Source organism: Anopheles funestus, chromosome 3RL (genome assembly GCF_943734845.2).
Source record: "Anopheles funestus chromosome 3RL, idAnoFuneDA-416_04, whole genome shotgun sequence".
Lineage (NCBI taxonomy): Eukaryota > Metazoa > Arthropoda > Insecta > Diptera > Culicidae > Anopheles > Anopheles funestus.
Window position 1 is genome coordinate 38,882,887 of NC_064599.1, and position 27,789 is coordinate 38,910,675.

Genomic DNA, 27,789 nt, shown 5'->3' on the forward strand with positions numbered 1-27,789 from the left:
TAGTTTGTTCGAATTTGAGCACCATCTTTGACACTTTTAAATAAACGAAACCCAAAATTGTTTACGTTAAATATTAGTTTCATATTTTCTTTTTTGGAGACAATCTAATGTTAAAACAAATAAAAAAGTTTTCAAATAAACATTAAACCAGAATAGATAGCAAAGAAATGCATCAAATTTTGAAGAAGTCAGCGGTTGAATAAAAGCTAATTTCTTGTATATATTTAATTTCCTTTCCAAAACTTTCCTTCTTCGACCATTTAGCAGAGTTTTGTTCAAAATGAATAAAATGATCGTTCTCTTTTAACATAAAAAAGCAAAACCATTCATCTAAAACAAGTATTTATTGCCTTTTTTGCACAAAACAGACAATCAATCTTAATTCTGATTTTTATGTTGATTGGCAAAATTTGCTCACTTTCGCTGACTTCATCACTTTCTATAGCTCCTAGGGCATTCTTTCATTAGGTCCTCTACGGCAAGAAAGCTTCACATTTTTTCACTCCCCATCCAAATTATTGGCAGTGCGGTGTCTAACACACCGTAAAATTCGACCCAGTTTTCATCGCAATGAAACTGAATGCTTTTCCAGCCACGCACCATACATTGCGTTTTTTATTTGATTTCGATTTCGATCGAAACCCCAAAAGCCAGCTGCTTTTGCCGGGAGCTTACTTTTACTATTTCATCAGTTACGGAATGCACCACTGTAAGCATTAATCCACAAGATTTGGGCAGACTTTTCCTGCTACACCTTTTCCCTGTCCCATTCGGTCGCAATCTCAACGGGTATGTGTGTGTCAGTTTCATGTGAAAAGATAGTGATCCATCATTTGATGCCCAGTGAAGATTGGATGCAATTCTCACACGATTCGCATACCGAATGCTGTATTTGAAACGATTAATGAGAAAATGCAATCGCGCTGCAGAAGAAATTGTTACGCTTTAAAGCAGCCTACGTACTCGCTGTGAATGGTTTTTGGGAAAGTTTGGAGAGTTTCAAGTAATGAATAAAGATCAAATTTTACACAGCTTTCTAGTCAAAATATGGAGAAAAGCTGTGTATCATCGTTTTGCAAAAGACGTCCTAACATGACGTGGATGGCTAGAAACATTAAATCTGTTTTGAACTATGCGACGTGTAGTGACGCTTCTAATGTCAACTTACTTGTTTCAATTAACTAAATAAAAACATGGCCAAACACTTTTTTGAACTGTGGACATAAATAAGTATTGTTGAACTTCAACTACCTCTAAATTAGAAAAAACACCATCCAAATTTGTCCAAAAGTCAAAGACAATAATTACGCTGCCACTATATCACATTTGCTAGCTATGCAAATTTGCCATGCCAATGTTTGTAAACACACAGTACAAGGCGATCGATAACTACAGAAATTCCCTCCAAATCTCTCACACACGCGCATCCAGCCAGCCGGAATCGATGCGCAACGCAAAGTGTGCCCGGGGAAAATGTCAACCGGTTCGCACTGCTCATCCTCCAAACGCGAGGTGGAAAAACAGGTTTTTGATTGCAATGGTGCCGGGACCAGGAAAAGAAGATGGTTGAAGCTACGGTAGGTAGCTTAGGTGACTGTTTAGTGCGCACATTCAAATATCATTCACGTATCTTTGCACCGTCAAACTCTCGTGAACGATGATCGTTTGGGCAAAACATTCGTGCCGAAAACGAAAGACATCAACGAGTGTGCGGCAGAATTTAGTAAGCGACGAACCTTTTTATGTCGCTTCTGTCAACCGTGCTTTAAACACCACCAAAACTGTGCTGTCGATGTTTGTTATGGAGTTATGGAGTCTTCGCATCGTGGTCTCACCGGTGTATTATAGCATTTTGTTTCCTGTTCACAAGAGTGGGTTGTTTTATGGTTTGAGATTGCTTCCCCTGTTGACCTTCTCGTGTGCTGCAAAAATGACCCTGTTGACCTGTCCTTGAGTGATACGGTCGTGTGGTCGTGATTGAAAGCTATCTCAGCAAAAGGATTGTTGAGTCGAGAAAGGAATTGCAGTGCGCTTGCGTTTGAAATGAATACCGCGATAAGTTCGTTTACACGGTACGTCAAAATGATACTTGAAATTCCATCCAGCGATCTTTACACAAAGGAATCAGTTACATTTCAGAGGCTTAAAGCAAAAAAAAATACAAAACAGACAGGATATAAATATTCCTATCAAACTGAAACGATCAAGTTGACAGAGTTGTCACCCTCCTGTCAATCGTCATCGACGTTGCTTTTGTCAACATAAGTCAACGGTAATTATCACGTGTACTAACTTCTGTACTACTGTGTACTAACAGAAGAAAATAATCATACGCTTCGTTAAACGAAATTCCCGCAGGGAGTACCTTGTGTCCTGGGTTCGTTTATGAAACCAACCATCGTTCATTAGCGACCACAACCTACCACCCAAATGCTATAATACACTGCAGTTTCACTATCGTTTTTTTTATTTTGTGCGGCCTGATACCAATCCTTGCCATTAATTGATCCAGATCTAATGTGATAATTATTTTGCAATTAAATTCACCATCGTTATGTTACTTTCGGTTTCGGTTTCCTCCCTTCTCAAGAAAGTGCTCAATTACAGACAAGATTGAGACATGTGTACAAGGGCTTGGCCGTGTCTTAAAGCAGCGTATTACAACGAACCGACCCAAACGACAAAGAATGTCGACGCTAACAAGCAAGCAACCGCTGATCATGTCGATCGTGTCGAATAATTCACGGAAGGATGAATAAAAGCATTCAGCTTCACGAAGACTGTGCTGGACTGGGTGAGCCATACCAGTTCGATTCTGCCGGTTGTTTTGAATGGAAGGAGATGTTGCAAAAACTGGTACAATGATTTCCGCATTTCGTTTAGCAGTGCAATGAAAGATCTGTACAGCGAACAATAGTTGTCTGATGGAGGATATCACTGAATGTTTGAAAGCATGGGCCAGACGTCATGCGAGTAGTAAATATTAGTAAATGCTTTTTTGGCAAATATAATTTTAACACGAAAATCGCTGCTCTTGTTCATTATAATAATTACAAATTTGTTTTCTACTTTCAGGTAAGCGAATACTTCGAGTTAGCTAAGTGCCTAGCAATTGTATCCATTATTCAGATGTAATACGTAAGTGTATATTTATAAGACTCCAAAGTGAGAGAAATAATTTCTAACTACCAACCTATGTAGTTATGTCTAAAACATATCCTAACGCAAAAAAATTGATTGTTCATTCACACATCCGGAATGCGAGTCCGAATATTGAACTGCATGAAACACGATACCATGAAACATATGATCGTATCGATGTGTTTTTGCACGTTTCTTTTTCGTTCGCTTTGTTTTTCATTTCACACACCGTAAAATTAGACCAGAAGTGAGAGGAAACATGTTCAACATGGAACTATGCAGTATATGATCAAGCTAGTAAATGCGGTGTGTGTAAAAATACAAAACCTGTGGCAATTGATGAAAACTTACCAAAAACATCTGAAATGGGAATGAAGGACAATATGCTCAACCAAATAGTTACTACAAGCTGTTTACAAACTCGCCATACCAGCACGGAAAACTGATCCCAATCTATACCTCCAGGGAGGCAATCACCTCGATCGACCGATTCCTGATTATCCATAATTTCATTCCCACGGCATCGTCCAGGAACCGGAAGCACTCTCAATACCGGTTTGATTTATACAGTTCGATCTGGAACTGGCAATCCGCTGGTACCAAACCCCAACAAAAACTTACAGGAGGAAAAAAGAAGAAGAGACAAACAAAAGATACACGCACACGGGAACGCTTAAATTGTTGCTTGGCAGTGCGTCGATTTGGGTGCGACGAACCCGTCGTCGACAGGGAGTAGGTGTGGCGATAATGGTTGCCAATAGTGTGGTGCAGATTTTGTGCTGTCGTACCATTGTTGACGGAAAATACGTTTCGAAATGAAGGTTTTTATTTTTGTTCAAGCTAAATCTGTTTTGAACAGATCGTTGTCTCCGGCTCGCTTGCTGCCGATCAGATCTAAAGCTGGAAACCATTTACAACGCTTAGCGATCATTCTCAGGATCAGGAAGACAATATAAATCAAATCGTTTGAATAGATCATTACTAAATAGTTTCATTTGAGTTTTTTAAACACTCGGCTCTGTCTTTATTTCGTACAATAATACAATGTTATAACGGCATAACCAGGTGTAATCGAAGTATAGCAAACGAATGCTAATTTAATCTCCATTTTTGTTAAAGTTCCCACTCAACATTGAACATCATCGATAAAAATCCCTTTTTGGGGTTTATAATACTTTCAAAAACGTATCTGCTAACCACAGGTGTCAGAAGCCGGATATTTTTTTGTACAACATCTTGTCCAAACCCACGAAATTGTCAAACCAATCAAACCATAGAATGGACAGCTTTCGTTGCCTTTCCCACCTGATTGTCTTTCAAGTCCATCACCGAACCTTTTGATCCATCACCGAAAAAAGGTGTGTCCCGAATCATGTCTGCTCGTTAATCATTTCCTCGATTCTCGGATCGATTCGCGGCGAAATCATTTCGGAACGGTAACCATATTTCTCCCAACTGCTCCATTATGTTTCGCTCACTGTCACGCGACAATTTTACATTACATAAGCCGCTCTCGCACAGAGAGACGGCGGTGAACAGAAAGGGAAAACGGCCGCTTGGTTCAACGTCACCTTTTCGCATTGCAATTATCGTTCGGCAAACCAGCGGAAGCTGCTGTTGTGTCACTTTCGATTTCCTTTTCCGATGGATACGCATACTCCAGGTGTGCCATGTGACAATTTTTCCCGCAAACAATCAGTTGTCCATCCGCCCACCGTGGGATGGATTCGCGGACTGTGTGAAAGCAACAGAAAAATGAGCGTTAGTTGGCTACCAACACTACTATTCACACTTCACACTGGCGCAGTAATGTTGTTGGGAAAATTGCCACTCCGAGGACACACGATCGAAACGTGCAGATGTCATTACTGCATGTTGCAGTGAGCGTTTCGAACGAAGCCGTTCGCGGATTGAAAATGATCGAGAAATCGATGTCATTGGAACTGGGCGGCTCTTCGCATTGCTATTCACGCGCCAGCCTAGAAACACGAACAACGGCACCACTACTCAGGCCGGTAGTGGTCTAACTTTTTCGAGCAACGCAATTTCATGACGCATTCGTTGAAACGTGTGAATATTTCGCTACTCGTTAGTTGCACATTGAAATGAGAAAGAAGCATACTAAGCTACTGCAACTAAGAAGCGAGGTAAAAACTAAATGGAAGAAGGTCGGTGTCCCCTTGCCTTGCCAGCATCTGATTGACTTGAACCGAAACGAAAGCCACAACGCAGCGACATCGACGACGACGACGATGGAGTGCATAATTAACTTTCCCAAACATAGTCCAACGACCGGCCAGAGTTCGAACGGGTCCGGTTTTTTTTTGTGTGTGCAGGTGAATCGGGTGGCCACTTGCTTGGAAACCCGGTTTGGCCACCAAGCCAACCACCCGAGTCGGACAATTCACAATGACACAACGGTGCTTTTGCGGGCGAGCCCGAAACTTGGCAGCGGTGGCCCAGTGTCTGGTGGCGTGTGTGGTGTCGAACGAAATTAAATCAGAATCGTGCCCGCGCACACAAACGCGGGAACGCTTTTCCAAGAAAGTGTAACTATTGGTCGACAATAATTTATTGTCGGTACGTAGGAAAGTAACCGAGTGAAACTGGCCAACAAGCTGTTTCGACTCATAAACGTGTAGTGGATGTGAAACTGCTCGAAATGACAAAGAAAATTACAAACATTTTGCAACACATTATTGCGTCAGGCTGGTTAGCTTTATGGTCCCAAAGGAGGGATCCCTCAACAGCAACTTGATGTTAGAAAACGGAAGTTGTTTTCGGTTGTTGTCGTAACTTTATTGTTGTAATCTGGGGATCAGGTTGCAACGAGTTATGAGCTTGTTTATCACATATTTAATTGAAGCATTGATAAAATCAATTTCATAGCTTTTCTTTACCTGGGATCCTTTTGTAGAAAACAAATTCCATTAACATCCCTTAAGCTATTTTCACACCTCATTTGAACTTCTGTTGAACTTATCTCAGACACTCGACTTATTGCACTCGTCAAGTGGAGAATATTTTCTCTAATTTCCTCCCACAATAAGGACCACAACAACCTTCATCCCAAGCCAGTCTGACAAGCATGCACACCAAAACCCGTAGCCATCTTTGTAATCATCTCACACCGCAAAGGTCTTGTTGGAGAAGAGACGTACAAAAATAGGTAAATGCACAATGCCCCATCATTAAAGATAAAGATACCCGCAGATATCGGACTCTCTTAAACGGGCAAAAGGTCAAAAGTCATTGGTTAGTGCATTTTTCACCCTTTTTAACATTCTCACGGTGCCACAATTGCCCGCCACAGACTGGATGCCACACTTCCGGTTTATTGTATCTCGGATTCCCTTCGGGTGTCTGTCTGTGCCCGAGTATGCCTACCCCATTCTTCCTGTGAAGGTTGTGCAAATGCGAGTATAAAGGAAACAGCAGCATCTACAGCCAACAGCTGCATCATCATTTCCATTTCCACATCGTTCCGCCCGATCGAGTTTCGACGTGTGGCCCTTTTCCGAAAACGGTCCGATCGTACCCGTTGCAAAAGGTTGCCCCTCACATGGGAAGGTGAGTGCAAGACAACCGCAGACAACCGGTCGTCGTAATTCACTTTCGCTTTCATCTTCCATCAGCGCCAAGCGCTAAAGTAATCGCTTACCTCATTCCTACATCCCGTCGTCACAAAAACCGAGCTTCGTCACGCACGGTTAAATGGGAGAAGCGGGAAAGATGGGTCTATGCACCTCTCTATCTCCTGTACCAAACAAGCCATCGGCTTTGCTAACCCTTAACGAGCCGCGACAAGTACTACCCAAACATGCGCACGCTCGCCCTCGAAGCATGATCGTTGTGATCGCGTACGCGAAACAAGCTCGAGGGGTTCGTCACTTGCCTGGCGAGAAGTTCTTTTGACGTCGCGTTGAAGTCGTTTTGATGCTCTCGCTTTGTTTTCGTTCAGGATGCTGGACGCCTCCCTGTATAATTCTTCCTGCCTTCCATTCACCGCCCCGGTCTATTTCGGCGGAACGACTTCAACGGTAACGATGTAATAAGTGACGAACCTGTCAAGCCGCTCGCCTCCGGACAGCTTTTACGATCGGGTGAAGATCATGTTTGGTGGTGTCGTTGCCGTTGTCTTTTCACTCCCGAGCTGTAATTAATAGCATCGCCCGACAGGAAGAAAGTGGCACCACCATGTGGCTGTGCGGGCGTAGCACGGCGTACGAGAGGATCGGCAAAACCGGGGCTGCGTAACGCAACCGGTAACGTAACCGACAACAAACCATGGCCATTTTTGGGATGTGTTGCGTTCGGACAGTGTGGCTTCCGAGCGGGAATGCGTGCTCGATGCTCAGGCGGGGAAGGAGAAATCCATCAGCATTATGGCATCGATATTTTCGTTTCTTTCTCCTGCATATGCACACCAATGATGCTCGGGAACGGTGGTTTAGAGGACGGGTTGAAGAAGGCTGGACTTCTCGTGATCGATCATGATGATGGAGCATTAAATGAGAGCGAGTTTTATGCCAATTTTTCATTCTCCTGCACACGATTGAACGATGAAGTAATAGTGCCGTTTTTTGGTGGAAATAATAAAGACTTTAAAGGATGAAAGTAAATCATCCAGCTGAGTGTACTTTTGCTTTGCAGCATCGTTATAAAGTACTTTGCAGAATTTTTGTATTAACACTAGATAAGTGCGTTCGCTTCTTCTCCAGAATTATCCACAACAGAATGTCACAAACCAACTCTCGCGGTCCATCACGCAATATGGACGCACGTCGCAAGATCAATCGAATGCTAATTCGATCACAATTCCCAAAATCGATAGTCCAAGGGCGTAGTAAAATAAATCCAAAATCATGCGACCTTTTCTCTCTGTGGCAGGTTGATTTGAAACTGAGCAGAACCACATTTGACCAGCATTTACTGAAGTGCCGTCCTCATCTGGTGTTTAACTGCAACGACAGCGAAACACCACCGCCAGCTAGAGGAGGTCAATGAATACTTAATCATATGGCAGAGCGACCGGTTTCCACAGCCAGTGGTCTAAACTCGAAACGCACTTCGCGACACTTGACCAATCGTTTCGTAGTCAAAACACACGTCACCAAAGGGGAATGATTGCGTTATAATTTGGTGTGGAATTTTGGAAAAAAAAACAACACAAACAACCACAAATAATGAAAACACACAAAATAACCGAAAATTGCTTACGAGGCAACAATTCATAAGTTGAATTAAATTCTCATATTTAGCCAACAAAAAACTGAAGTGATTTTATACAAGTTGTATTAATTACACTCTTACCTCTTGATTGTTTAGAAACCTTGAAGTAATTAAAACTACAATCAAATAATCAAACGCTTTGACAAATTGTTTTTCTCATCCATCACTCAACACCTTCCATCACGCATCTGTTAACAGTGATTTGAAAAGTACACATTCACCTTCACATCGAACGCTGATTTGTGTGTTGAAATCAAATTACAGCGATGGTATAAACACCAAACAAACACACAATATTCACACAAACGGTGCATTGAGGTAATGGTGAAGGTTAACCGATTTAAGCTTTAAAAGTCTGTTAACGACATTATTTTTGTTCATTCCGCTTGTCGCTGGTGAGTAAGAAGCTTACGCGATAAACAATGCGCGGTTATTGACATTTGACGCCTGTGAAGCGTAATTAATGTTTACTAACTGTCATCGTTTGACGGTTTTGACAGTACAGCAATAAGTAACTAGAAGCAATTCTACATAAGCATGGCGCATTTTGAAGATTTTTTTTTCTCTTCCAAACAAAGGTCTTGATATATGCATTTGAAAGGTCCTCCAGAGATACTCTTCAGTGCGATTGGAAACTGGCAGCAGGGTCCCTAAATCACCCCGTTTTAAGCGTGACATTCAGTCAAAGAGCGGAAGCCCACACGCTCGTTAATTTATGCTCCCAGAACGGTTTTGCTCTTTAATTTCCTGCTCAACTTTTCAGCTGGCTTTGTAAGTTCTTGGCTTCTTTTTAGCCAACGATCGATCAGCTACCTGCTTTGCCATTTCCGTTCTGTTACGTTCGACGTACAGTGAAATGTCGACCTGTGATGTGTCTACCCGATGCTGTGCATTTCGGTACGCTCTGTGGGGCGGAAGACCTTGTAGTCTACGAAAGGTCGATCTCTGGAGGCTGAAATGGGATGGCAGAGGGGCACAATCGCGAGGGGAAAGAGAGGAGCAAAGCCAATGCAGCACCATGATAAAAGGCACCGGGTTGCAGCAGCTCGGCCGCTTGTGGGGTGATCTACGCAATCAAGCCAAAGTGTTGCCAAGCTTTATGGGCAATCGGCCGGGTCGGGCGAGACCTGTTCGCTACGACGAACTGGGCTCCGGTTGGCAAGTCCAAAGTGAATGCTTTTTTTTTTGCTGTAGCCGCTCCTCACTGGGAATGGCAGAGGGCGCCAGAAACTTGGGGTTGAATCTGGACAGGAGAACAAAAGCGTAAAAGTTGTCCAGTGCGCAAGTGCGCAATGGTAAGCGTGGCAAATGAAGAGAAAAAAATACTGTGGTAGGGTGGCCAGCACAAAGCACTGCGGACACACACACAAACACACCCTCCGGGCCCGTCCCTTCTCCATTGAAGGTAAGAATGGACGTGGTTTGGCTTGGAAACGCGCACGAATCGATCGCATGAGCGGGAACTGGATCACCTTGGCAGGCCCGGATCGAAAGCAGAATGACGTGAACCAAACCCACCCGCTCTATGGGCTTTTTGTTGGCTTGCTGGGAGATTGGTAGAGAACAAGGCACAGAACAACAAAAAATTGCCCGCACACACACACACAAACGCCAAATTGTCTCATATTGTTCTTATTCTTCGTAATCATAAGGAGTTTCTCCTTCCCCACATAAACCGTTCACATTGCAATCGCCGAGACTGCGTGCAATTAATTTTAAACAAGCTCTAGACTGCCAAAATTTGCACGTTACCTGTCCACACCCAGTAACGTTCTTGAAAGCAAACCCTCGAAGGTGTGCCTTGCAGAACACTAAAGTGAGGTTGGCTTTCAAACATTATGCCAGATCACAGTCTATTGCTCCATCGGCTCTCTAAATCCATGTTTTTAACAGCTAAATCTAGTGCTGTTATAAAAAAAAACAATCCAAATCATTTTACCGTGCAACTAAACTACAGTCCGCACACAAATACACTGAAATACCTTCCACCTTTGGCTTGGGACTGGCTCTAGAGTCAACCGTAATGACCGGTTGAGCATACTAATGAACTTACCATTGGTACACGGCACACGCGAACTGGAAGCGATCGATTTCAAGACGATGAATTGCCGATGTCACACACCGTCAATGTTCAACCATGTCAAGGATTGGCCAACGACATCCAAATCTCCCGGTGATCTATCGGGGTTGGGTGATTAAAATTTTCCACCACACTGCCCACTCGGTAGCTCGGTAGCTTAAACAGTGTCACAAAGTTACAGTATTCATTGACAATTATAGACCTGTTTGTATACGAAGAAGTTTTGTCATCGACTTGTGCAAAAATTGCAACAATCCCGTAAGCGACGATCGATGATCACTAGTTTCTTTCCGATCATTACAATATTGCACGGACCTTCATGCATCGGTTCACCGTCACTGGTGTCTTAAACCTTCATCATTTTGTGTATGATTTCCGTTTCCTGACGTGCGCGTCCATTATCCGGCTTGAGACCCTGCGCATCCTGTCCCGGAGGGTTTTTTCCTTCTACCAGTGCGTTCTGATAGTAGTCCGCGGCTTCCTGAGGCGTTTTGCGATCGTTTCCGCTCCCTATTACATACTGTACGAGATAGTCGATCAGGTAGGTCAGATGATGGATCAGCGCGATCGCTTTCGATACTGGTGCTGGGTCCGGATCGACTGGTGCTCCATTTACCTGAGGATTAAACAACATTGTTTTTGTTTCACACTTGTTGAGGATGTGGATCGAAGCTAATTAAAACTCACCACAAACAACAGGACTGTGAGTGCTACAATAGAGACTTTTCCTTTCATTTTGTGTCACTTTACCTTTAATCTCCCACAACTTCAAGATCAAGTGTTTTACTAGCTTGGCTGAGAAGCTTTGACGCTCGTCATACAAGCTCCAAGCAAGCGTTAAATCCACAGTTGAACAAACAACGAGAACATTCTTGATTTGTAGAGCAAGCTTTTGTTATTTGATCTGTATGCCAGCGTGTAGCCCTGGCGCAAGTGAAAATGCAATGTCAAGTACAATCGTACCTGATCGCTGCTGGTATGGCCAACGGACGCAATGACAGCACTGTAAGGTGAGCAAGAAATTCAATCGGATGGTTAACCATTTTCCTAGGGTGTGGTTGGAATGGAATGGTAGCACAATGTTAAGGATTTTTTTTTTCTTTTCTTTCAATGAAGTGGTCATGCAGATACTTTTTTATTTGGCTCACTAAAAAGTAGCAATAAATACATTCACCTATTGCAGCTAATTACTGTACGCCTCATTACACACCAATTGCAAACCTAAACGATATGAAATGTAGCAAAAGACTGTGTGATTATTCAACTGTTTGCATGTTTGCCATTTCTTTCACTTATAAAAACGAACACAATTTCCTTCGGAATAGTGTTGGAATGAGGAAATAATTTCTTCATTAAATTTCAGGAACTTCATGCGGGTGTCAAGCATTGCCCATAATCCTTCAATTAAATTAAACCCTACGCAACGGTTAGCAGGTGTGTTGCAGTGTGAAAAGCAAACAACCGCTTCCGTTGACTATCAGGTAAAATCTTCCCTCTTAAAGGGAAAGAAATTAAATCAGTATGTTGAATGGTGGTTTTACAATCAAATTTTCCTTTTTCATTTTTTAAATCAAATTAAACCCAGAAAGAAAAGGCCTTTAACAGATGTTGATTTTTCTTTGTGGCATAAATGCTATTTCAAAGGGAAAAGAGTGATAAATCACTTGTAATACCCTCCTGGAGCTGTTTAAATGTTTATCCCTTAACCGTATGTTTGCCTGGTAAAACGAAATCATAATTCATGCTCCAATGAACACGACCGCACAAACACATCCTTAGCATGTGGTCCAACATGCTGCAAAAACCTTACTTCAATAAAGCCCGATGATGATAACACTCACAGACATTCAAGCTAAATTTTCCACTATCATTCGCATCGCATTTCCACGACGTTCGTTCAAATACATTGAATTTTCCACCCAACAAGATTAAAGGTCCCTTTTACGCATGACTGAACACAGAAGTCTCAATGGAAAATGGGCAACCATAGTGACGACTGAACTCCGTTTTTCTGGCCGCCTGGTTAACCAGGAATCGCATTTTTCGCATTACTGCACAGATGATCGAACGATTATCGGATTGTACCGTGGTTCATTAGCATTAAGTTAAACGGAGTAGTTAGCGAATGGCAGTTGTCTGTGTCCCGCTCGGTTGTGTTTTGTTTAAACATTCCACATCCCCACAATGCCATCCCTTTTTGGATCTGTGATAGGGATCGTGTTGCGATGGGGCGAAAACGCCACACTCACCCATCGGTTATCCATGCGACCCTGCTCGAAACGAATCCCAATGTTCCGCTTCATTAGACAATGCCATGAGAAAATTACCGAACCTTATGGCCCACCAGTGACAGGAAGTGAACCGTACGCATGCGTCCTGGCAAATGGGCGACCGTGCGAGATGCCCTTCTAAAACAAACGTCCGTAAATATTGACACCTTACGGTCGTGTTTATGTTTCCTCCCACTTTTGTCATGCTCCATCTCAAAAGCGATAGGTGCCACAACCACCGAATGGTTTGCGACCTTCACAGCTTTTTTTCAATAGAAGATTTGTTTTTACAGTCTCATGATTGCTGTGACAAGTTGTGGTAATGGAATGGCATAGGAAAACGATTTTTGGGCAGATCATTGAAAAAAGAAGGGATAATGGGAACAACTTAACTCACGAATTTTATTTTCAACTGCCAATAGAAATATCGCTTCTTACAATCACTTCACTGCTATTGAAATTAAAGTGAAGTATATGTGTCTTTTTTGTTTAATTTTATGTCATTTAAACAATAAGGAATTGGAAAAGATACACATTTTCACAAACTACATCAACAGAGAAGAAAATTTACCAAAAAAAATATTATTTAGAACTGATTGTTGTAGTTAACAACTCAGAATAAATTCGCTCTTTTATAAAATACAACACACATACAATGCAATTGTTTCTTTACTCAAAATCAGCTGTTCACGGTTCGTTATACGCATGAGTGAACATTGAGTCCCTCGAGGTATCTTATCACAGATAACAGCGTCCTCCACACGTACCTGAACTCCTCGTAGAGGAAAATTCTATTTTTCACGCTTGACTGAGCAATTTCCAATGGAAAGTTACCAAATTACGCCACATCAGGGTGGCAAAATAGTTCACATTGCCACATACGGCCATTGCCGTTTGAAGGAAATAAAATAATAAAAGCTGCGAAATAGTAAAAAGCAATTATTTTATCCTGTCAAACCATTTCGATGGTGTGGGGATTTGTTTTGCATCTTTTACGCATGACCGAACATCGAAGACCCACGAGCGCAGTCAAGCAAAGGGGAAAACTGGATGTAACCTGCACCACGAGTATGATTTCCTGGCACCGGAAAATTCTATCTTTCACGCTTGATTGCACCAGTACTCCAAAGGGCGCATCGAATTAGCGCTCCCGAGGCCATTTCCCAGTTGGGTAAGTGCTCACATCCCGGCCGGCAAGCATCGAAATCTTTGTGTTCAGTCAGCTGTAGAATGGACCAAATTTCGCTCCATTCCAGTGCACAATCGAATCAGGGCCGTGCGAAACGGCTCCACCCGGTCTAGCGGGTGACAGTTTTCACCTGCCGGTTAGGGGAAGACACTTGTCATTCGGTTCGCGCACGCATGCGCTTCATCAACCGCAACACAAAGACACTGCTAGAGAAAGCGTACATGAAAGACGAACGTGATAACAACGCTGATGACGGGAGAAATTCGTCCGCAGGCTTGTGTGTCTGGGCGTACCGGGGTCCGGTACGAATTACTGCTGGGTGGTTGTTACACCCGCTCCGAACCCGGACATGGCTAACCCGGACATTGCCACGAGGGTTTGGTCCGATTTGAAAGGGCTCCGGCACGATCAGATGCAACGAACCGTGAATAATTTGATTTTCACCGTACCAGGATGTCATGTACTAGTAGCACTGCTGGATAGGTTGAAGTAGACCCGGCAACATATACGAGCAACAACGAAAAAAAACACTGGGCCCTTTGTTTATCTTTTTTTGAAGAATCGTGGAAGCACTCACCAATAAGCATCATTCCGATGTGTTTGTGATATCCTTCGTAACTTCCTTTGTAACATGCTTTCCCGGCCATGGTGTCTCCAGTTTTCTGCCTCAGTGAACATCGAAGTCCCAAAATCGCTCCAATTAGTGGTCGTTTTTTTGTTGTTGGTCTAGTTCATTCAAGAGTACATAAGGCAATGGCGTTACTTGCTCCAAATTGCTCCAATGCGACCTATGCTCTAATGTTCCCACCCACCGATACAATAACAGGAGCATCATGCTTCTGACAGATCGCTAACACGCATGACTGCACGGTGGAGTCCTAGCAACGGTGTATAGCAACCAACTGTCAGCTATCATCAACACATACAGCTAAACATCCTTCGCGCTATCAATCCTGCTGCAGCATTCTGCGCTCCCGGTAGATGGAAAATCACAATTTTACGCTTGATTGAACAGAAGTCCCTCTGATGGAAAAGTTAATTGAGCTGTCAGTCTCGGCACTATCCACAAAGCTCCCCGGGGGGCGGAGGAATGTCACACGAGTTCAAAGGGTTTTTCATGCTAATGAGGTTTTTTTCGTACATTGGGAAAACCAAAACAAACCCATCCCCCCAAAAAAACGAGCGTGCGTTGAACCTTTCTCCCACGTGTTCGCTTGCTTTCTACGATCATCGCTAGCTCCGCACGGTGTTGGGCTCCTGGTGAAAGGAAGCGTTTGTTTTCGCTTCACTGCACACGGATGACAGTTGTGACAGTGTTGGGAAATTGAACACGTGGATTTTCCTGCCCCCGTACCCAACGTCGTTCACTAACCTTCACAAACTCCCAGCTGTAACATAATCGTTGTGGTGCGCACGCGCTCCACAGTTGTGGTAGGTCAGTGATTTTCTGTTTCGACGCCTCGAACCCATTGCCGGGTACGGGTAAAAGGGCCAGGGTTTGGTACGGGTCGGTTTGGAGTAACTTTCACCTGCTGTTAAGTCACAGGCCTGTTTGGGTGTGGGAAGCCCTTTTCTCATAAACCGCTAGAGGAACTACTGATGCTGATGAAACATGTTTCGTTCTGCTTTGACACCTTTCCGAATACGGAGATAACAGCCGTGCTACCTTTTAAAGACACATACCCAACGTAAGACCCATCCCAGGCATCCCGATGCTGTGTATTTTCCCTCGAGCAACTAATGGTTAATAAATATTAAAATAACTTTGAGACAATGATTTATTACTCAAACGCCATGCGCTTCTCTCCAACGCCTCCCTTCAACCTACCACTAGAAGGTGTTCAACAACCTAAGCTTCCGAGACGCCACAGTCACGCAAAGCATTAGCCTGTTGGTGGTCTGTTTAAGATGGAACTGACCGGCCGTACGATGCGGTTACATCGCGTGCATCCACTAGATCCTACTACAGCAGTAGCAGGTCCATTCCATTAGTGGCACTTCCTTTGTGGCGCCTCCGGTGCCGGTACGTCTGGATGTTGCGTCGCAAGTTCCCTGCAGACAAACAATCTCCTCTGTTTGCAAAGGGATAAAGCCTTACGATGAAGTGTTTTCACTTTTCCATCTCTTTAGCGCCACCCCCGAACCATGGCCGTGGCAACATTGGGAATGACCATTTCTGTTGAGGGGGTTTTGCCTTTGCCTTTTTCCGACCGAACAAGCAATGCTGGGAATGTAACGTCATATCGTTGTGCAGCTTCCCATGCTAACGCACCACCACAACGTCTGATAACTCGCATCGATAATAATAGTCGAACTCGTGAGTCGTGAGAGAACGATCAACACGCAATGGAATAAAGCGTCATATGCTAATAGGAGCATGATGAAATGTCTATTGCGTAAAGGGTGTTCTCTTTGGAAGATGTTGCTTACGCTGGTTAAGAATAACTTGGATGAAAGCATACCTTAGGATATAAATGGAATGATTATTTGAATTATTTTAATTTGAATAAAATTGATTTAAAATCAATTAAATATAGCGATTATAGTAGTTTCGAATACAAATTTTGACTAGTTTACTTCATCTACAAAATTTCTGAGTATTCACTTTGTGTTCTATTTTACATGTTTTAAATTACACTAAAACAGCTTTGTCGAATATCTATCGTACGTCTTATTCGTGTATCAGTCTTATATAAGTACTTTCCCATTTTTCAAAAGAAAAAATAAAAGAGTAAAAATATTATGTTTTTAATGTCGTTTTTAACAAAGTATTCAAAACAGCCAAGTGACTGATTCATTGTTCTGCAAACTTTGAAGAATGTGAAAAAATTTAAGCAAAATTATCTAAATAATTTTCAAAATAATGATGCTATAAGTGCTATTTAGTCGTTTTTTTTTTATTTAGTCGTTGCATTTTATTTATGTTAGTCGTATAAAAAAGATTTGATAAATAATTCAAGCTTTATTACCATACGATATAATCAAAAGTTTATAAAAGTTTGCTACAAATAGTAACCAAATTCGTTTCTATTTTAACGGTAAGCTAAAAAGAATTGCTTGACGAAAATATTGTTGTGAAAAAATCATCTAGACATTTTTTTTACAAACACAACAATTCAATCAAATAACGGAAAGTGTAGAAGATATGGCAATGATTTACTCACTAACAAGGTGGGTACACTTTTTGCAACAAAATCATACCCTTGAGCTAATTTACACAGTCTCAGAACGAACCACATTTAGTCACTAACAACAACTTGTTGACGTACTGATTGAATAAAATCCATTTAAGTAATTACTCAAACGACAGATGCAAAACAATCAAACCCGATCCATTCTCAGGTGCCCCGTGGGTGTGCTTTGCCTTTCACTTAATAAATTACACCGTTCGTTTGTGTGTGCATTAGATTAACAAATCAGCAACTGATCTGAAGCTTAGTTTATTGTATCAAGCAAATGTTAGTGGTAAAAAAAACTTAACACATTCCCAACTACAAGACGAACTCCACCAAACGGAGTCTGCATTGTGTGATAATATAGCACAACAGTCTGTGATTTGTAGTGAAGCGGACAGTTTGGCGATTGCTTTGAGCTTGGGCCCATTTCCCGCTCCACAGCTACACACAGCTACAACCTCATACAGGAGGAAAGGGACAGCGAATGGGAAGGGGTTGGAGGGAGTTTTGTAGCCTAACCTCAAATGGACACGCTACATAATCCCCAGCGGCCTCAGCCCATGGTCTCAGGCGCTTAACGTCAACGGTGCTGTAGTGGCTGCTCTGCCTGTAAGTTTTGCGAATGTAACACCGTATCACTTATGCAATCCGTTGTCCGAAAACGAAAAAAAAACAACGAGAAATAAGATTTTTTCGCTTATTTTTCGGCTCGTTTTTTTTGGACAGAAATTTGCTGATCACCGACGAGATTATTCGGAATGCAAACCATTACTGCATGCAGCTGCATTTTTTTGAGTTTAAAAAGCCAAACCTTTCTGTGCAACTAGTGGCGAAGAAACCCACGTGCAGCTGATGGTATTGGCGATCTGTCGAACTGTTCTTGTTCTAAATCCATTCGATGAGCGACAGATGTTTCTGGCAACAATTTATGCAGCTGCAGACGCACACCGAATGTTCTGCCATCTTGCCCGGCTGTGAATAACTGAGTTCCGTTGATGATACGTTGCCAATCGGCAAAACGGTCGAGTCGCTGATGCTGAATGCCGTTTATGAGCCATTGGGTAGACCAATTGCGGTCAAGTACAAACTGATTGGAGGTTGCTCACTGACGCTGTAACTAAGATGAATTTGATGCTTTCATACGCGAGCATGCTGAAAGCAGCACACCTTGCCAGAGAAAGTCCTATTTGGGTATGCTAAAAAAAGGTTATCTATCAAAAACTTGACACCTAAGTTAACTGGCCTGCAACAAAAGCATCGGGGTCCAACAGAGTAATGGGGACAAGTTGGCAAGTGCCAGTTGGAGCTACGCAGCATGGCGACGCGCTAATGTATGTTTATTACCACCTCGACATTTTGCTGTGGCATTTGATGACTTTTTCAAACATTCTCGACGGTGTGGCGGTGTGACAAAAGGCCAAACGGATTAGGGAGAAGAAGATGCATCCATATGTATATTTAAAAGGCTAAAGCTGCAAAAGGTTTGATGCAAAAGGGAGCAACAAATCTTGTACTGTTCTTGTACTGTAGGATGGGTTTATCGTAAAACAAAAATACCACTCACAAATTTATCCACAGTAGCCTCCAACACGTATCGATCATCTACAATCGCACGGCATCGCTCAAAATCTTATCGTGAGCACGATCGCAATCATAATCACCCCTACCAACCCACCCGAATCTATTAATCAACTCGACCCAATTATCTGCTGCACAGCATTAGCGCTTCACTACCAGCTTCACGGTTGCTGCAGGCAAATGGCTGAGGCAGCCGATTGTGTATACACTGGCGGCATCATTTGCAACATCAGCGTCGTGATGCCTTACCTTCGTTGGCAAGCATTTTGAAGAATGGGTGAACCGATTGTGTTTCAAGCGGTTGAAGCAGTTTTCAATGCACGATCGCATCTTCTCATTCTCACCCCCTTTTGCAGACTATTTTCCGATGAACTTGACGGAGCCACCGATTATCTAATGGTAAAAAAGCAGATTAGATAACCACTATTAAGTGTGTTTCTGTATCGTTCCCGATACTGAGAATCTAGATTTAATGGCAAACAATAGAAACTAAACGCTTTCAAAGCCAACAGGTTAACCAGTTTTATACCTATTTTTCTCGTCATAACAACCCGCTAAGTGGGATCTTCTCTAGTAAAATCTCTGTTTCTAAATATCGTAAATTTCGACATCTGAATATACAAGTTGCGTTTGTAAGAGGTGCTGAATAGTTTCACCATGAACTGTGCGGGCGTGTGAAACACTTCGACAAACGTTCAGTAACCATATTTAGCATCACACATTAAACGAGATCTCCATAACATGTACCACGATGGCGAACGACAGCGTACTAATGTATGATTTCCCACTTTTGGTCCACTTACAGTTAACACCTCGGATACTAAGAATAGCGATAGTGCTATGCATCCTCATCGCGATCTTCTCCCAAGCGACAGACAGTGCGCAAAGTAAGTAGGGCAAAGAGACATTTCTGTATGGATGTAAGGTAGCATTTATCACAACTAAATATGGATAGAAAAATCATTGGAAAATATTACCCCTGACGTGAACTTCATAATGCTTAGCCTAATCTACCTGTTCTTTCTCGTAGCAAAGCGAAGAATACGACGACCAACGAACTTAAAGTCATCCGTAGCAAAACCAGAAGATAATCAAATCCCTCCGAAAAAAGCACAGGATCGGTCGGATCAAGCGCCTGCCTCAGCAACGAATCGATTCCGTGTGCGTACGAAAACGCGTGGCTCTTTGGCAGCTGGTGCAGCAGCCGGTACTGCCGTTGTAGCTGGTGCCGCTAGTTCCGCACTTGTTTCAAAGAAAGCCCAAGTCGACAGTGATGGCTACAAGGTAAGACCTTCTCCCGTTTTTGCCTTATCACTTGCCGGTTCGCTTTAAATGGCTCTGATTTTCCAACCCTCAAAAAACAGATCGTTTGCTATTACACCAACTGGTCGCAGTACCGCACCAAGATCGGTAAGTTCGTCCCGGAGGACATCCCGGCCGATCTCTGCACCCACATCATATTCGCCTTCGGTTGGCTGAAAAAGGGCAAACTGAGCTCGTTCGAAAGCAACGATGAAACGAAAGACGGCAAGACGGGCCTATACGAGCGCATGATGACACTGAAGAAGGCAAACCCCAAGCTGAAGGTACTGCTCGCCATCGGTGGTTGGTCGTTCGGTACGCAAAAGTTCAAGGAAATGTCAGCCACACGGTACGCTCGGCAGACGTTCATCTATTCGGCCATTCCCTTCCTGCGGCAGCGTGGTTTCGATGGGCTCGACATGGATTGGGAGTACCCGAAGGGTGGTGACGATAAGAAGAACTTTGTGCTGTTGCTCAAGGAGCTGAAGGAAGCGTTCGATGCAGAATCGCAAGAAATTCGTCAACCCCGGCTGCTGCTAACGGCGGCCGTCCCAGTGGGTCCGGATAATGTGCGCGGTGGATACGATGTTCCGGCTGTGGCTAGCTACCTTGACTTCATCAACCTGATGGCGTACGATTTCCACGGCAAATGGGAACGGGAAACGGGACATAATGCGCCATTATATTCACCGTCGTCCGACAGTGAGTGGCGTAAGCAGCTTTCGGTAGACTATGCCGCTAATCTGTGGGTAAAGTTGGGTGCACCAAAGGAGAAGCTCGTTATCGGAATGCCTACATATGGACGTTCGTTCACACTGTCGAACACGGAACGGTACAAGGTGAACTCCCCGGCTAGCGGTGGTGGTAAGGCTGGCGAGTACACGAAGGAATCCGGCTTCTTGGCGTACTACGAAATCTGCGAAATGTTGCTAAATGGTGCGGTGTACATTTGGGACGATGAGATGAAGGTACCGTACATGGTGGACGGTGATCAGTGGGTTGGATTTGACGATGAGCGAGCGATCCGTAACAAGATGAGCTGGATCAAGACGAACGGATTCGGTGGTGCTATGGTGTGGACGGTCGATATGGACGATTTCTCCGGTACGGTGTGTGGCGGAAATGTCAAGTATCCACTGATCGGTGCAATGCGGGAAGAGCTACGTGGTGTTAGCCGTGGAAAGGAAGCGAAGGATGTCGATTGGTCCTCGGTGGCTGCTACCATCGTCGAGAAGGTAAGGTATCTGAGGCACACTTTGATAATATTTTTTTCACACTGTAACATTTAAATTGTTTTGCAGGAAGTGGAAAAACCGGCTCCTATTAAAATCTCCGTTTCGGAACTACTGTCCAAGGTGCAGAAACCTCAGAAGAAGATCATCAAGCAGGGTCTTGCAACGGTGGAAAAGAACTGTACGTGTGTGCCTCATTCTCCCTATTAGCAATCGTTTTTAATTCAATCTCCTTCCCTGCAGCACGACCAGCGCAAGTGTTCTGCTACTTGACGAGCTGGTCAGTGAAGCGCCCAGGTGCCGGAAAGTTCGAACCGAAGGACGTCGATGCCACCCTCTGCACGCACATCGTTTACGCGTTCGCCACACTCAAGGACCACAAGCTGACGGAAGCGAACGAAAACGATCCGGACATGTACGATGAGGTGATCGCACTCCGTGAAAAGAATCCCGATCTGCAGATTCTACTCGCCATCGGTGGATGGGCGTTCGGTTCTACCCCCTTCAAGGAGCTCACCTCGAACGTGTTCCGCATGAACCAGTTCGTGTACGAAGCGATCGAGTTTCTGCGCGAGTACCAGTTCAACGGGCTCGATGTCGACTGGGAGTATCCACGCGGTGCCGACGATCGTAAGGCGTACGTTGATCTGCTGCGTGAACTACGCGTTGCATTCGAGGGTGAAGCAAAGACATCCGGACAACCGCGCCTACTGCTGACCGCCGCTGTGCCCGCCTCCTTTGAAGCGATCGCGGCCGGGTATGATGTACCGGAGATTTCCAAATATCTCGACTTCATCAACGTGATGACGTACGATTTCCATGGACAGTGGGAACGTCAGGTCGGTCACAATTCGCCACTCTTCCCGCTGGATTCGGCCTCCAACTATCAGAAGAAGCTGACGGTGGATTACAGTGCGCGCGAATGGGTGAAACAGGGTGCACCCAAGGAAAAGTTACTGATCGGTATGCCCACGTACGGTCGATCGTTTACGCTCGTCAACCAAACGCAGTTCGATATTGGTGCACCGGCTTCCGGCGGTGGTTTGCCCGGCAAGTTCACCAATGAGGCCGGTTTCCTGAGTTACTACGAAATCTGTGCCTTCCTCGGGGTGGACAACACAACGCTTGTGTGGGACTCGGAACAACAGGTGCCATTCGCCTACCGTAAGGATCAGTGGGTCGGTTTCGACGATGAACGATCGCTGAAAACGAAGGTAATGAGAAGCGTTTTGGGTCGTACGATGAAGAGGAACAGTTGTTTTCATGGTTGTGACTTTCGATGTTTGCCCTGTTTTGCAGATGGAATGGCTCAAGGAGGAAGGTTTCGGTGGAATTATGGTGTGGTCGATCGATATGGATGACTTCTCGGGTCGCTGTGGAAGCGGTAAATACCCACTGCTGAACGTACTTACCAGTGAGCTGAAGGACTACAAGGTGCAGCTAGAGTATGATGGCCCGTACGAATCCTATGGACCACGTGGTGCCTACACGACCAAGGATCGTAAGTATAGCTGCCACACAGGGGATGATTGTTTTGGGATTTCTTTTTCAACAATACCTTAATTCCTCCACAGCCAACGAAGTGACCTGCGCAGAGGAGGATGGCCACATCAGCTATCACCCGGATAAGGCCGACTGTACGCACTACTTCATGTGTGAGGGAGAACGCAAACACCACATGCCATGCCCGGCCAACTTAGTCTTCAATCCGAACGAGAACGTATGCGATTGGCCAGAGAATGTGGAAGGATGTCAGCATCACACGCAGTCACCGGCGGCCAAGTAGATCGACCGTAAAGATCGACCGTTATCAGTGTATTCCGCAAGGCGACTATCGTGAGCCATTTTAAAATCTTTCATCTATATACGTTTTGTGTTCGATTCCTTTTCCGATCTATTCTGCCTTAAACTTTACTGCCGTTTTGTTAGATACAAAAAATACTCTACACTGCCGGTACACCAACGAAATAGGGGAAACATTTGTCCCCCCTTAGAATTCTTCTAGACCGATTTTGACCCAACGTATGGCGTGGAAAGCGACTCGTGAAGCCTTGGAGCCACTGTTTGTAAATATATTATATCGTATGCCACATGTCCCCTTTTTTCTTGTACGCTTTCATGCAACATTTTGCACATGCAAATCTACGAGTTTTCCTTATAACATATAACAACATCCTGCTAGACAAATGCCTAAACCGCATCCTCAGGAGGTTGTTAGGGTGTAAACCTGTTTTGTTCCCTGCTCATAGTTTACAGATCACATGAAAGGAGGTGCCGAAAAAGAGAACAATACATCATTTATTTATATAAAACCTTCTTGCTTGCAAACAAACAAATCCCGTGTTGCGGTTAGTCTTCACGGAAAAGACTATGAACCGGAAAAGGGTTTGATGAGTATGTTTGAGGTCTATTCTTAACTTTGCTCTTGTTCTAAACATTTAAAAGATGCTATTTATGAAAAAAGAGATAAAGCTTAAACTGTCAACGATAGCGCATCTGAAGATGAAACATGCACTATCAATCCGTAGGCATTAGCCTCCCTGGGCCAGAGCCATCCTCACGCTAACCTTTGACGGCGTCACGCTAGTAGTTTCGAAAGTCGCTTAACGCAGAAGAGAAATCAAGCTTAAAAGAGGAGATTTATTTTACACACTTGGCACATTAGCTGAAAACCGATTGACACCTCCGAAGTTTGTTTGCTTGTTTTTTTTTATTAAACACCAGTAATATCTGTAAATGTCGTTTTTGATAGATGTATAAAAACTGTGATAATTAAGTGTATATAAAAAAGGAGCCAGCGAATGCTAAACCAGTGTGAGGAAAATATAAACGGAAGTGGTAAATGGGGTGGGAAAGGCTGGAATAATTGAATGAAAGGAAAGCACCAAAAGCGGCTTAATAACAGCAGAACGAATACAACAAAGCAAAAGGAATTTGAAATTACAAGCAAACGGCAAACATTTATACACGGATCAAATGGAGAGAAAAAAAACAAGAAACAACAAAAGAACAGAACAAAATAGCATCAAACAGACAAACGAAACAACTAACAGCAACAACAAGAAAAAAGCGTGAAGAAAAGTTTACTATAAGCGAAAGAAGATAATGCACGAATGAAGAAAAGCAGGAACTGTTTAAGCTAAACAGATAGCTCATTTTCTGTTTATGAGAAGATGACAAGTAAGCTGGTAGCGGCAAGGAATACGTACGAACGTGTAACTAAAACAATGCGAAACTGGAGACAAAAGAACTTACCGCCAATTCGCCAACGGAAAGACGTCATATTAGTAGTTTCTTGTTTATTTAACGACGAGTGGTAAAAATGTGCAATTACATCCAGCCAGTACCAGTACAATGTGAAGGATAGAAGAGATAATGGAACGATTGTTATTTAAAACAAACAAAACCCAGAGCCGAACTTCTTCGAACAACGCCGTTAGAGTGACGTAGTTTCCGTACCGTGAGTAAGCGATCGAGAGAAGTATAAAAACAGCTGCGACAATACTTTATTTTTAGTGTAAAGAAAAATATGTTAAAAGTACTTTTTTGATGAATAAATCACTTACTAGTATATACATGGGGACAATTAGTTTTTGTTTACTTTATCACAAAACACAACAAAAAAGCAAATTATATTCATATCTGTTTAATTATTCATATTATTATCACTCATTTTATCAGCTTAAAACATATAAACAGAATTCAATCAATCCTCTCAGTGATACCTTCTATAACTGTACGAACTACTACGACTAGGTGCTGACCTGTAGTGGCTCTGACCTGCTGCACTTCGACTATATCCCCAGGACGTTGGTTCATGGTGAGCTGGACTCGATTCGTACTCCTCGAATCCGAATGAACTCATGCTGCCGGTTTCTTTTGCCAGCAAATAATGGGGTGGTGGTGTCGGTTGCGGATAAAGCGCTTCCTCCGAGTTTAGTGCGAAAGTTGGTGGCCTATTCTCAGCGTCGGGAAAGTCTACCGGTGAACTGGCTGGAGGTACAGGTGGAATGTATGCATCTGGCGGTGGCGTTGGTATGGGATACATTTCGTAGTTTTTATCCGGTGGACCGAATGAATCAAACAGTACCGGGCCCGCTTCTGCTGTCGGTGGTTCGAACTCATCCCGTAGGGGTCGCGGTGTTGGCTGGAAGGGTTTAGTCCGGTAGAGTTCGGCAGTAGCCGCCTCTATGATCTGTCGACTAACGATCTGATTGAAGGTGAATATTTCGGATGGATAACGAGGTGGATATTCTGGCCAATCCTCTATTTCGTTGTCGGACAACGGATGTACACCATGGCCATCGTAGTATTCGCTGCTCTTACCGGGACTGTCATCATACGTACTATACTCAACAGGCTCATCGTAAGCAGAATAGTGTTTCGAGTTATCGTATTGGTCATGAGGGTGATAGTGACTGGATGAATAGGATGGATCGTACGAGGAGGAATACGATCGGTAGGACGATACCGTCGGTGCCGGAGTTCGGTGATAGGTTGGTGGTGGAGGTGCAGGTTGATGATAGGTTGGTGCAGGTTGATGATAGGTTGGTGGTGGAGGTGCAGGTTGATGATAGGTTGGTGGAGGATGGTAATAGTTGAAATCGTAGCTATCCAACTGGCAGCTTGAGTAGGTCGGTTTTTCGAAGCTTCTTGATGATTCAAAGCGTCTCGTTGGAGGATCCACGGTGATCATTGGTGGAGATGGACGGACAAAGTGTGATGGGGGTGATGGTGGTGGTGGTGGTGGTGGTGGTGGTGGTGGTGGTGATGGTGGAGTGAGTGAAAATGAGTGAGTCTTTGGTGGTTCCAGTTTCGGTTGCTGTGGAAACTTCTTCGGACCGATTGGGGCACCATCGTATAGATTCGGTGGAGGAGTTAATGGATTCTCCGGGAAGGGTGTCACTGGTGGTGATATCGGTTCGGCTGGTGGTAATGAGGGAGCCGAAGGTGTCTGTTGAGAAGGTGGTGGTTGAGTATCCTGCGGAGGATGCATCGGCTTCGGTCTTGGTTGGGGCCTTGTTTCCGGTGCCGGTGGTTCAGCTGATTTCCCTCTTGGTTCTACGGGATACGGTGCCGGATAGGCTGGTGCATGCTGTGGTGGAGGTTTCTTATGATGAAGATGATGCTGGAAGGGCTTTCGGAAAGGAAACTTTTTGGGAAACTTTTGACGATTTGTCCACACGGTTACGTCCATCGGTACATGAGCAGGAGCTATTGGATGTTTATCAGGCATTGCTGCACGGTATCCTTCCTGTTCATCATACCCTCCATGATGCTCCCCGCCTTCGTGATCTCCGTGACAGGATGTTTCGGGAATCTTTCCTTTCTAAAATGGATAAAAAGCTAAATAAAACAAAACAGTTCTTGAAATGGGAGAGTACGATATGCAAACTTACAATCACCACGTGGAACTTCAGATGCTTATCATGAAACAACTTGAGCTTTTTAGGCTTATGCTTCTTCTCCTTATGCTTTTTGTCCTTGCAGCATATCAAGTGTTTCCCTCCATGCTCGTGTCCCTCACCATCGCCATACCCTTCACCATCATAGTCCCCTCCATCGTGTTCGTGATGCTTTTCGTAGCATGACATCGTGTGGCAATCACGTGGATCCCGAACATAGTCTGCTTCCGGTCCACTGAAGTCACATTGTACATCCATCTGTTCACATATCCGACGCACTTGCAAGGTGCAATTTTGGCCTACAGCAGCGGAGATAAACACAAAACTTTTCACAAAACTTCTGACATTGATAAAGACTGAAAAGCTTACCTCCTACACTATCCGGCGAAAAGTCACAGCTACACTGGCATAAGTTCTCGCTCACCAACAACCCCCGACATTGACACTCCCCACAAAGGCTACGGCAAAGATCCTCCGGTGTAAAGGAACCGGGCTCCCTGAGTTCTACAAACTCATCTCCCACCGTACTCTCATCCGTACTGACGCCCTGAAGATGCCCGGCAAAAAGGCAACCCATCAAACACCAAAAGACAAACGCGCCGGCCATATTTCGGAACTTCATGGCACGGTTCTGATAAGCCCGAATGCCGGTCGGTCCGTATTTAACGTGAATCTAAGCGTTGTTAACCTTGCCGGCTCCAATTACTGCACATCTGCAGACCTCATCTTCGGCCTTGTTCCATGTTTGGGAAAGGGTTGGAATGTTTCCAAGCTTCTGGGATTGGAAGCGCCGGCTCATACGGTCAGCTGTGTCAGCGTAAGTCCTCGCATGAACAGTTCAACCTGTTCTGACATACGATGGTACAGCACAGCTGACCATTGCATTTCGGTACAATCTTCAACCCTAGCCGACACCAAGGTGTCTCTTATTTTGCGTCGGCAAACAATGTGGCGCTTGATGCCACAGTTGTTTTTTTATTCATACAGGAAAAAACAAAAACACGCTGGATAAAAATGAAACTTAACGCAACATTCCAACAGTGGATGTTTGCATCTCGGTTGGAAAGTCACGCATTGATGCAGAATTATCCATAACTGAGATAGGGTTACAAATTTAGCACAAGAACACGCACAAGAGTTGTGGAAAATTTGTATATCTTTTTACAATAGTTTTATTGTTTAAG

The 27,789-nt window shown here is 43.9% G+C and overlaps 3 protein-coding genes across 4 annotated transcripts in view; 1 reads left to right on the forward strand and 2 right to left on the reverse strand.

Moving 5' to 3' along the window:
* The window catches only part of LOC125771619 (probable chitinase 10), a 33,581-nt gene extending 8,806 nt beyond the window's left edge, over window positions 1-24,775 (forward strand). For both annotated transcript variants that reach the window (XM_049442410.1, XM_049442411.1), the window contains exons 3-9: window positions 19,472-19,553; window positions 19,697-19,950; window positions 20,031-21,203; window positions 21,270-21,381; window positions 21,444-22,414; window positions 22,500-22,701; window positions 22,775-24,775. In XM_049442410.1, coding sequence (XP_049298367.1) covers window positions 19,472-19,553; window positions 19,697-19,950; window positions 20,031-21,203; window positions 21,270-21,381; window positions 21,444-22,414; window positions 22,500-22,701; window positions 22,775-22,986 — 3,006 coding nt within the window. In that variant the 3' untranslated portion in view covers window positions 22,987-24,775. The remainder of the gene's footprint in view (window positions 1-19,471; window positions 19,554-19,696; window positions 19,951-20,030; window positions 21,204-21,269; window positions 21,382-21,443; window positions 22,415-22,499; window positions 22,702-22,774) is intronic.
* On the reverse strand, window positions 10,715-11,606 carry LOC125771621 (uncharacterized). The gene is made up of 2 exons (XM_049442414.1): window positions 11,141-11,606; window positions 10,715-11,069 (listed from the first exon to the last, which is right to left on the reverse strand). Exons 1-2 carry the CDS (start codon window positions 11,186-11,188, stop codon window positions 10,800-10,802), a joined length of 318 nt encoding a protein of 105 aa, XP_049298371.1. The 5' UTR covers window positions 11,189-11,606; the 3' UTR covers window positions 10,715-10,799.
* A 66-nt stretch (window positions 24,776-24,841) lies between the features above and the next one.
* On the reverse strand, window positions 24,842-27,730 carry LOC125771620 (uncharacterized). Its single transcript, XM_049442413.1, has 3 exons — window positions 26,975-27,730; window positions 26,600-26,904; window positions 24,842-26,529 (listed from the first exon to the last, which is right to left on the reverse strand). The coding sequence occupies exons 1-3, from the start codon at window positions 27,225-27,227 to the stop codon at window positions 24,916-24,918; spliced, it is 2,172 nt and encodes a 723-aa protein (XP_049298370.1). The 5' UTR covers window positions 27,228-27,730; the 3' UTR covers window positions 24,842-24,915.
* Between the last annotated feature and the right edge of the window lie 59 nt (window positions 27,731-27,789).

Excerpts from the sequence above, each read along its gene's own strand:
- LOC125771621 (XM_049442414.1), bottom strand. The coding sequence starts at position 11,188 with ATGAAAGGAAAAGTCTCTATTGTAGCACTCACAGTCCTGTTGTTTGTG. Across the intron at positions 11,070-11,140 it reads TCACAGTCCTGTTGTTTGTG|GTAAATGGAGCACCAGTCGA; the intron begins GTGAGTTTTAAT and ends TTTAATCCTCAG.
- LOC125771620 (XM_049442413.1), bottom strand. The coding sequence starts at position 27,227 with ATGAAGTTCCGAAATATGGCCGGCGCGTTTGTCTTTTGGTGTTTGATG. Across the intron at positions 26,905-26,974 it reads TTCGCCGGATAGTGTAGGAG|GCCAAAATTGCACCTTGCAA; the intron begins GTAAGCTTTTCA and ends CCGCTGCTGTAG. Across the intron at positions 26,530-26,599 it reads TGAAGTTCCACGTGGTGATT|AAAGGAAAGATTCCCGAAAC; the intron begins GTAAGTTTGCAT and ends TATCCATTTTAG.